A 10,972-nucleotide genomic window follows, 5' to 3' on the forward strand; every position below is an offset into this window, starting at 1 on the left:
AGTCCCTGGGTAACATTTACAGACCCTGGTCGTCGGCGGGCGGGATCGAAATTGGCACCTCTGGAGCTCAGCACATGAGCCTCTACTGCATGAGCTAAAAGCCATATGGCCTTTAGGTAAGGCTGTAGAGTAGACCCATTAATCTCTCTCTCAGTGGTCTTGGGGCCACTAGTTGGGACAGAACACCACTGTGACAGTGCCCCTCATAAGGCTTTATGGAGATATGCTTATGAATGTATACATGACATATGCCATGTAACATATCTCTGTAAAGGTTATGATCAACTGAATCTGTTAATCCTATTTGTATGCATGTATCATTTTTGTATTCGAAGTTATGAATATTGGCTGTGTACTGGCTTGATTTCTAAGTAGCCTTAGTAGAGCATTTGGTCAGCTTCTTGAGAAAGAAAAGTGCAAATTAGGTGCCTAAACAAGAAACACTTAAAGGACAATGAATCTTGTAAGAATCCAATCCACATAAGAAGTCTACCTGAGAACAAGGAAGCATGTGAACCATGGCTGCTACCTGTAAGTTCAGAGTCATACATGGACATGTGACTTGCCCATGTGACTCCAAAACTCCATCTTGGAGCTAGACTTTGCATAGGAGAGAGGAGGGCGTTTCCACCCACAAGAGAAAGTCTTTTTAAGCCTGTGGGAGACCCCTCCATTTTGTCTTCAGTTGGCTCAGGAGATAGCCTCTCCACCCCCAAGAATACTTGAAAGAAACTGGAACAAAAGACAGTAACTACTGGGGGTGTGAGTGATTGCTGGACCCAGACTAGAAGGAGACAAGTCTGTAAAAGGAAGCTTACTGGGTGAGACTTTTATCTGTATTCAGTTTTCTTAGATATAGACTTGCGTGTCCTATTTTATTTTGCTTGGTAATTCACTTTGTTCTGTCTGTTACTACTTGGAACCACTTAAATCCTACTTTCTATATTTAATAAAATTACTTTATACTTATTAGTTAATCCAGAGTATGTATTAATACCTGGGGGGGGGAGGGGCAAACAGCTGTGCATATCTCTCAGTGTTATAGAGAGCGAACAATTTATGAGTTTACCCTGTATAAGCTTTATACAAGGTAAAATGGATTTATTTAGACCCCATTAGGAGTTGAGCATCTGAGTGTTAAAGACAGGAACACTTCTCAAGTTGCTTTCAATTAAGTCTGCAGCTTTGGGGCACATGGTTCAGACCCTGGGTCTGTGTTGGAGCAGATTGGCATGTCTGGCTCAACAAAACAGGGTGCTGGAGTCCCAAACTGGCAGGGAAAGCAGGGGCAGAAGTAGTCTTGGCACATCAGCTGGCAGTTCCCAAGAGGGTTTATAGTTTACAGATTCTCTATCCTTCACTAGAAGGTTTTAGCTCATTCATTTCTGAAGGTGAATTTTGTGCTGGGACGTCCATGTTGTCTCCACCAAGGAGCTGTTTGGACTAGTTTTTCCTTAATTCAGGCACTGGATTAATTAAAAAGGAAAAGTACAAACAGATTATTTTGAGGCTTAAAAATCAGATAACTATCTCAGTATTTCAGCAAAAATCAGTTTCTCATTTTCCTTCCCTAAACAGATTCTCCCCAGAGTTTGTTCTCATCTGTTGGATTTGGAATAACAGCTGAGGAAGAGTATGGAGGGATATTAGGAAAATAACTGATTTTATGAAGAAGAAAAGGTTCATTTCACTGAGATTAATTGGACCAAGGACAAGGGCATTCCTGGTCTATCTGGGTCCACAGAAACTCCACCTACTCAATCTCCCCTCAGGGCCGTCCTTAGGCATATGCAGCCTTATGTGGCTGCGTTAGACACTAGAAAATTTGGGACACCATCGGGACTAGGGACAGCCTTTTTGGGATGGGCAGCAGGGCAGGTGCCCGGTCCGAAGCTCCATGCCTGCCACAGCTAAGCAGCCACGATACTCGTTCCTCTACGGCCCAACCCTTCCCCTCCAGCTGCTCTCGGCCGGCGGGCCCACGTGAGTATAAAGGCCCAAATTCTGGTCCCTTGCTCAAAACTTGAGTGCTCCAGGACCAGCGCTTACAGTAACAAGATGTCGGGGGGGGGGGGGGGCACAGACCGGGCCAAAATCAATCAATTGAGCCAGATTGCTGTGGTGCACTTTAAAGCCTGGTTTTAGAGCCCTGCCAATCCGCCGATATCCGCTTTATATCGGTGGACCATTTTTGCCGATCGTGGATTGGATGCAGATACAAATTTTGTATCCGCGCAGGGCTCTACCTGTTTTATCACGGCTGCTACTTGCAGATTTTTCCAGACTGTTCTAAGCTGCCCAGGACAGCAGAGGGGCCGAGGGAGTGGAGCTCTCTCCAGAGTGTGAAAGAGCCCCGGGGTTACTAGGGCAGGCCCTGGCTGTGCCGGGTGGGCGGTGAGCGCTCATGGGGAAGTGCCGAGAGGGACCAGGCGTGTGCGTTGGCATTCACGCTGGTCCCAGGGGCGCCATGCCCACGGTCCCGGAAGGAGGCAGCTCCACTCGGCCAACAAATTTCAGTGACCATCCATGACATGAAGGTGGAATGGTGGCGTTACCATGGTGACACAAGGCCCGGCGGTGCCATGGCAACGCAGGGGCTGGCTCTGCAGTGATGTCATTCTTGGTGCCGCCAGTGCTGAAGTGACTGTCAGATGATGTCACTGCACAGCGGTGTTTCCATGGCACGGCCATTGCCTTGGTGACAATGTACGCTAGCAATGATGGGATGGGTTGATGTTGTTGCCATAGCGATGCAACCCGGCTCACTTGGCCTGGGGGGAGGAGCGGGGCCCTGCGGGGGCGGGGCCAGGAGCCTGGGAGAACAGAGGGCCGGGCGGGCTCCCGCTCGATTCCTTCGGTACTCGCTGGCTCCGGCCTGACTCGGCGCTCGGCTAGCACGGCTGCTCCTCCGCCTGGGCCCGCGGCCGATCCCGGGAGAGACCCCGGCGCCGGCACCATGTCCACGGCCATGAACTTCGGGAGCAAGAGCTTCACGCCGCGGCCGCCGGACAAGGGCGCCTTCCCCCTGGATCACTTCGGTGCGCAGCGGGAGCGGGCCCTTCCCGCCCCCGGTGACCCGGCCTGGAGCTATTCTGATCCCCCACCCACAGCCAGGCAACCCCCCTCCCGCCCCGCCCCCTCGAGTGACCCCCCGTCCCGCTCCGCCCGCCCCGCCCCCTCGAGTGACCCCCCGTCCCGCTCCGCCCGCCCCGCCCCCTCGAGTGACCCCCCGTCCCGCTCTGCCCGCCCCGCCCCGCCCCCTCGAGTGACCCCCCCCTCCCGCTCCGCCCACCCCGCCCACTCGAGTGACCCCCCTCCCGCTCCGCCCGCCCCGCCCCCCTCGAGTGACCCCCCCCGTCCCGCTCCGCCCTCCTCGAGTGACTCCCCCCGCCCGCTCCGCCCTCCTCGAGTGACCCCCCCTCCCGCTCCGCCCGCCCCGCCCTGCCCCCCTCGAGTGACCCCCCCTTCCCGCTCCGCCCGCCCCGCCCCCCTCGAGTGACCCCCCATCCCGCTCCGCCCTCCTCGAGTGACTCCCCCCTCCCGCTCCGCCCGCCCCGCCCCCCTCGAGTGACTCCCCCCTCCCGCTCCTCCTGCCCCGCCCCCCTCGAGTAACCCCCCGTCCCGCTCAGCCCGCCCCGCCCTGCCCCCCTCGAGTGACTCCCCCCTCCCGCTCCGCCCGCCCCGCCCCCCTCGAGTGACCCCCCCTTCCCGCTCCGCCCGCCCCGCCCCCTCGAGTGACCCCGTCCCGCTCAGCCCGCCCCGCCCTGCCCCCCTCGAGTGACCCCCCCTTCCCGCTCCGCCCGCCCCGCCCCCTCGAGTGACTCCCCCCTCCCGCCCCGCCCCGCCCCCCCTCGAGTAACCCCCCCGTCCCGCTCCGCCCGCCCCGCCCCGCCCCCCTCGAGTGACTCTCCCCCTCCCGCTCCGCCCGCCCCGCCCCCTCGAGTGACCCCCCTCCCGCTCCGCCCGCCCCGCCCCGCCCCCTCGAGTGACTCCCCCTCCCGCTCAGCCCGCCCCGCCCCCCTCGAGTGACTCCCCCCCTCCCGCTCAGCCCGCCCCGCCCCGCCCCCTCGAGTGACTCCCCCCCTCCCGCTCAGCCCGCCCCGCCCCGCTCTGCCAGCTGAGCCCCCCCCTTCCCGCGTAACCTGCCCGGGAAGCACTTTAGGGCCCGCCCTCCTAGTGCTCCCCCAGCTCAGCCTGCCCCACGCTCTGCAGCGCAGCCCCCTTAAGCCCTGGTCTCCTCCCCCGATGACCCAACCTCGCAGCTCCCTGGGGGCCTGCCCCTGCCTATGCGCGGGCCCTACCAAATTCACAGTCATGAAAAACGCGTCCTGGGCAGTGAAATCTGATCTTTTGTGGGCTTTTACCCTATAATATAAATATTCCACAGGGGAGACCAGAGTTTCTCAAATTGGGGGTCCTGACGCAAAAGGGAGTTGCAGGGGGGGTACAAGGTTGTTTTAAGGGGGTCATGGTATTGCCACCAGTATTTCTGCGCTGACTTCAGAGCTCAGTGGCCGGAGAGTGGTGGATGTTGACTGGGCACCCAGCTCTGAAGGCAGCGCCCCGCCAGCAACTGCGCAGAAGTGAGGCTGGCAACACCATTCCTGCCATCCTTACTTCTGCGCAGCTCCTGGTGCCAGCTTTGCCTTCAGTGCAGAAGTAAGGGTAGCAGTACCACAATCCCCCCCCCACACACACCCACACACCTACAATAACCTTGTGACCCCCTCCCTCCCACAACTCCTTTTTGGGTCAGGACCCCTACAATTACAACACTGTGAAATTTCATATTTAAATAGCTGAAATCAAGAAACTTGTGATTTTTAAAATCCCGTGACTGTGAAATTGACCAAAATGGACCATGAATTCAGTTTTCAGAGTAGCAGCCGTGTTAGTCTGTATTCACAAAAAGAAAAGGAGTACTTGTGGCACCTTAGAGACTAACAAATTTATTAGAGCAACAACAGAACGCCACTAGCCATCACCTTCAGCCCCCAACTAAAACCCCTCCAACGCATCATCAAGGATCTACAACCTATCCTGAAGGACGAGCCATCGCTCTCTCAGATCTTGGGAGACAGACCAGTCCTTGCTTACAGACAGCCCCCCAATCTGAAGCAAATACTCACCAGCAACCACACACCACACAACAGAACCACTAACCCAGGAACCTATCCTTGCAACAAAGCCCGTTGCCAACTCTGTCCACATATCTATTCAGGGGATACCATCATAGGGCCTAATCACATCAGCCACACTATCAGAGGCTCGTTCACCTGCGCATCTACCAATGTGATATATGCCATCATGTGCCAGCAATGCCCCTCTGCCATGTACATTGGCCAAACTGGACAGTCTCTACGTAAAAGAATGAATGGACACAAATCAGACGTCAAGAATTATAACATTCAAAAACCAGTTGGAGAACACTTCAATCTCTCTGGTCACTCGATCACAGACCTAAGAGTGGCTATACTTCAACAAAAAAGCTTCAAAAACAGACTCCAACGAGAGACTGCTGAATTGGAATTAATTTGCAAACTGGATACAATTAACTTAGGCTTGAATAGAGACTGGGAATGGATGAGTCATTACACAAAGTAAAACTATTTCCCCATGGTATTTCTCCCTCCCACCCCACCCCCCACTGTTCCTCTGATATTCTTGTTAACTGCTGGAATTAGCCTACCTGCTTGTCACCATGAAAGGTTTTCCTCCTTCCCCCCCCTGCTGTTGGTGATGGCTTATCTTAAGTGATCACTCTCCTTACAGTGTGTATGATAAACCCATTGTTTCATGTTCTCTGTGTGTGTGTATATAAATCTCTCCTCTGTTTTTTCCACCAAATGCATCCGATGAAGTGAGCTGTAGCTCACGAAAGCTTATGCTCTAATAAATTTGTTAGTCTCTAAGGTGCCACAAGTACTCCTTTTCTTTTCATGAATTCAGTAGGGCCCTACCTATGAGGGACAATCTCACCATCCAGGGGCCTGTACTGCTGATCCCCACTGACGGCGAGCGCAGTACTCCTGACATTGCACATCTTGTGATACTGGCCATTCATCTAACAGCCCCAGCCCCTGGAGTTAGGTTTTCACATGAAAATCTCAGCTTTCACTGAAAAACCTTCCTGGTTGCAGAGTAAAGCTTGAAAACAGGACCCCCGAAACACTCAAACACCCAAAGTCAAATAAGACCCCAAATTTCTTTGCCTTAAAAATCACAAGTTTGTTATAAATCTTGTTTTGGGTGCTGATTCATGGTTCTTGACTGCATAGAGTTAATAACTGCTCACTCATAATACTTTGCAGGATCAGGTCCAGACTTTCATATAGGTTGGTCTGTGAACTCACAAACATCTTGAGGGGGGGAGGGTCTAACCATACACAGAACTGCCCCTGTCTCCCTTACAATTTGTATCAGTGCTAGAACATCACTCTAGCTTTTTTTTTTATTGTTTTTAAATTTGTTTTCTGTCCTAGGTGAATGTAAAGGATTTAAAGAGAAATTCATGAAGTGTCTGAGAGAGAATAGCTTTGAGAATGCTTTGTGCAGACAGGAATCAAAGGAATATTTAGAATGCAGAATGGAGAGGCAAGTAAATCTCTTATAAGCACTTAAGCAGATGAGTTTTCACTTCAGGCTCACTGGTGTGAGGCTGGCACATGTCTGCATCATTGCCAGAGTGTCATTCTTTGAGTGCGTGACTGTATTTGCCTGCGATATTGCAGATGACTGATTTTCTTTTTTTTTTCTTGTTGCTAGTTCCACTTGAAACAAAGGTGACCTTTTAAAGCTAGCTTCAGTGACCACACCCACTTGGGCTATCAATAAGCATCAGAAGTGAATTCATGTAGGCATTCACGTAGTGCCTTTCTTGAGTTATGGAAGTATGAAAAGAGCACGTATCCTCTTTAAAAACAGACACTCTTTTCCAGTTGGAGAACTCTTAACAGCATTCGCTCAAATTTTAGTCGTCAAATACTCAGACCTCTCCGAGGGCCAGTGTCACTGCGATATATAGCCAGTTCATATGCACACAGCTCTTACTTCTTATGAACCGATTTCCTCTGACATCTCAGTGGCACTTGTCCTCAGTGTGGACCACATCCATAACATGCTTAAAGTTAAGAAGTTCCTGAGTTATTCAACTGGGGAGGGGAAGTATTGAAATTCTTTTTGAAGGAACATATGGTGGTTTTCACGCTTCCATTATTATTAAATTATTATTATTAAAATGGCACTACTTTTCACAGACATGCAGCATTTCACATTTAGCAGTTTCTACAGCTATCTTGGAAAATCAGCTCTTACTTTTATTGTGCATATCCAAGACAGCTCAATTGCCAAATAGCCTATTGTCTTGCAGTGTGGGATATTTAATGCATTTAACTAGAAAAGCCTTGGCCAAACACCAGAGCATTTACTGGACATTGCTTTTCCTGAACTGATATTGTGTGAGGTTTTGGGAGTTTGAGGGAGATGGATGGGGTGTGGTTAACACTCTCTCAGCAGCACTGTTGGACCCTTTAAAAGTAAATATTGTTTCAAGTGACATTATTGCTACTGAATTAGATATTCATATTGCTAAGTTGGGAATGAAGCTCATTTTGTAGCTTATGCTTTTTTTTTTATTTAGGCAACTTATGGCTAAGGAATCATTGGAAAAATTGGGATTTAAAGACCTAATAGATGAGAAATCAGAAGCAAAGCATAAAAAAGTATAATGAAGAAAAGACAACTCTACCCATATATGGAAATCATAATGCTATTGTAGTACATATTGTACGTTCTTTTTATATCTTAATATATTCTCTAAAGGGTTGGGGGAAACCAAAGCTCTTTATACTAAAGTAAGAGCTCTGAAAGAATAAAAGTGCTTTCCTTAGAAAATACCATTATGTTAACTATTTTACAAGAAAAACAATATATCGTTAATTTCTTAGCATGGGCATGCAGAGCAATAAGAAAAATTTGCATCAGAGAAAACAAATGCCATTGATCAGAGTGTTTTTATTCTGTTAGATAAGTAACTCTTTGAAATAACAGAGATCCTCCACTAGAAATGGGTCTAAAAGGTAAAATCTCTTGTATGGGCAAATTGTATTATAAGTTGAAAAAGCTGGTTTTACTAGTAGGAGGCTCAGGCCTGCTTTCTCTTCTCTATTAATTACAAATGTAAGACAATTGTTATTCTTTTCCGTATCTGTGTAGCTGGACATCAAAACATTATAATAAACTTAATTTTATTGTTGGAATCTCAAAATGTAGACTTGTTTTTAACTATGAAGATGGTGCAGGTTTTAATAACTTGCTTACAGTACTGGTGCACAAATCAGCTGAAAATAGAATGCTTATATAGCACGTGATTTGCATGTGATTATTTTTTTTTAAACACACATTTGTATTAAATTCATCTTCCTTTGGGGTTTCTCCTCTCCACTTAGGTCCTGGTTGTGCAGCTTTTCTCTTTCACCACCATGAGAATGTTGCAGGTTGTTATCAATTTCTTACTCTAGTTATATCATAGATACTAACTCCCTCTTTAACCAGTATACAAACATTCAACTGATTCTACTTTATAACCATGTATAGCTCCTTAATGGTGGAGTGTCTTTGCTTCTAGTACTATGGATGTATCATGTCTGACATGCTACAGCTTCTCTTGGACATCTCTATGGAGAAACCAGACTCTAGGCAGGGACAGTATTTAGATGCATATCTATAAGAAAACATGAATTTGGGGCTAATTGAGAGCCCCATGCCATCAGCCAGGGTGTTGCTCCCCAAAAATGATACTTCATCTCTCTTTTTACATTCTGCATCTTTACAAGCAAAACATGTATATTAAAAACATGAAGAGAACAAAAGTTCTCAGCCTAGGAAAGAAAACATGCTTGAAAGTTTGGCTTCTGAAAAATCAACTAGTGACATCACTTTATGCATCCGATGAAGTGAGCTGTAGCTCACGAAAGCTTATGCTCTAATAAATTTGTTAGTCTCTAAGGTGCCACAAGTACTCCTTTTCACTTTACTAGTGTAATTCTGTAGGGGGTCAGCATAGAGCGTCTTCACCAGGTGCAGCTACATCAGTGCAATTGCAGCATTTCTGGTGGAGACTTGCCCTAAGATAGATTTGCAATGTAATTTACATATTGAATCCAAGGCCTGGTTTACACTTAGGTCAACATAGCCTTGGTGCTCAGGAGTATGAAGAATCCATACTCCAGAGTCCTGTAGGTATGCCAAATTGACCCCCAGTGTAGATGCAGTTAATTCGACAGAAGAATGCTTCCATCAACCTAGCTCAGGAAGGTGGAGTTCCTACAGTGATGGAAGTGCTCCTTCTGTGTGTACATGCTACAGGATTCAGGCAGCATATCTGTGGTGCCATAGCTATGTTGCTATAGCAGTCATAGTGTGGACATGGCCTCAAAGGAAAATAAGTCTTAGTTGATGTTGATATTTAATCCAAAAGTATGCACCAATAAGGTTTGGCCAGTAAGATGGCCATCTTTAAAATTCAAAAACAAAAAATCAGCCACAAAATCCTCTGTGCATTTGTTTTCTTCCAAAGTACCCCAGGTAGCACTAGAGAGTAAGTAGTGCGGAGCAGGGTTTGCTGTTGATCTGTCTGGGGTTGAGCACACTGTTGGTGCTAAACCAATAGTAATTCACTCTAGTTCACGCTGGTCTTTCTCTTTAAGTTTACAATCTGTATTTGATGCTTCTCACATTCTCTTTCTGCTACTCTTGTTGCATCTGTCAGTTTCTCTGGTTCTCTCGGATGTCCTACTCAACAGGTACACCTTGATGGATGTACGTGGAATACAGAACTATTATGTTCCAACCAGATGCGATTTGAACAGACCATCAACAATCCAGAGGCTTCATTGTTTGGAAACAGACTTGCCCCTATATTTTTGTACCATTCTCTTTCACCGTTTAAGTTATATCCTTTACTGAGATTAATACATTTACAGAAAAGAAAGCAGAGATTTTTATTGCTGAAACAGATATTAAAGGATTTTATATTAAACCACTGAATGAGAAATTTTCAGAGTAATAATGGAGAGAAAATTATTAAAATAATCTCCACTATCTTTAGAATAAAGAAATAAAATTTCATGCCTCTGTGCTCCCTGGATATTATAAAGGAAAGAGAATCCCTTCAGGCAATAAAGGAGCCCACTGGTGGTAGTGGAATAAACCATATCTTTCTCAATGGTAGAGTTGGTTTTATCTCTAGATCTTATCCTGAAAAGATACTCCATGACTTAATTGTATAGTATTAGGGAAAACATGCATCAGATGCTGCTTCTATAACCATGTTAGCAGGAGAAATAAAACTACTACTAAAGCCCTGGATAGTTGAATTGCATCTGATGAACTGGAATGATAAAAGGTGTTTTATTTTAAACTTCTCAGGTTATTTGAGGCAGGGCATTTCTCTGATTTGTAATCCCTGAAACCAAATCCTAGGACATCTTCAACAGTGTGATAGGCCTAAAAAATAGTTTAAACTGGTGTGAAGAAGGCCCAACAAAGTAGCCTCCAGGGTGCTGCAAGTAAGTCTGTAGTGGGTGTCTTCGATTGCAAAAGGGCTATTGCTGTGGGCAGGGGTTCCTGCCCAGTATTGATTGACTGGACTACAAATCCACTGAGGAATGGCACAGCATGCTGCATCCTTCAGTGGAGGCTGAACTAACTCCAGCAACTCCACAAGACAGAAGTGTGGGGTTGAGAATTTTGACTCCTCCCCCCTCCCCCCTTTGGACCCAATTTTCATTGCCCCACTCCACAAATGAATCTTGCCCTGCCTGTGCTGAAAGGTCAGTCAGCTCCACAGCACTGTCCCTCTTGGCCTAAAAGCAAGGGTTCTCTCTAGCTGGGGCTCTGTGGAAAGTAAGTGTCTGGAGAGGGGTGGAGGCACACAGCCTCTGGCTCTGTGGTGATTACCTGGAGAAGAATA

The 10,972-nt window shown here is 47.8% G+C and overlaps 1 protein-coding gene across 1 annotated transcript; it reads left to right on the forward strand.

The window, feature by feature from the left end:
* Positions 1 to 2,848: 2,848 nt before the first annotated feature.
* Positions 2,849 to 8,266, forward strand: LOC119862593 (cytochrome c oxidase assembly protein COX19). Its single transcript, XM_038419565.2, has 3 exons — positions 2,849 to 3,038; positions 6,483 to 6,594; positions 7,640 to 8,266. The coding sequence occupies exons 1-3, from the start codon at positions 2,957 to 2,959 to the stop codon at positions 7,725 to 7,727; spliced, it is 282 nt and encodes a 93-aa protein (XP_038275493.1). The 5' UTR covers positions 2,849 to 2,956; the 3' UTR covers positions 7,728 to 8,266.
* Positions 8,267 to 10,972: the final 2,706 nt, after the last annotated feature.

This window comes from Dermochelys coriacea, chromosome 10 (genome assembly GCF_009764565.3).
Source record: "Dermochelys coriacea isolate rDerCor1 chromosome 10, rDerCor1.pri.v4, whole genome shotgun sequence".
Taxonomy (NCBI): domain Eukaryota; kingdom Metazoa; phylum Chordata; order Testudines; family Dermochelyidae; genus Dermochelys; species Dermochelys coriacea.

What these genes read in the sequence shown, in the direction of transcription:
- LOC119862593 (XM_038419565.2), top strand. Translation starts at nt 2,957, where the DNA reads ATGTCCACGGCCATGAACTTCGGGAGCAAGAGCTTCACGCCGCGGCCG. An exon ending in CTTCCCCCTGGATCACTTCG is followed by an intron (nt 3,039 to 6,482) that starts GTGCGCAGCGGG and finishes TTTCTGTCCTAG; the next exon opens with GTGAATGTAAAGGATTTAAA. An exon ending in TTAGAATGCAGAATGGAGAG is followed by an intron (nt 6,595 to 7,639) that starts GCAAGTAAATCT and finishes TTTTTTATTTAG; the next exon opens with GCAACTTATGGCTAAGGAAT.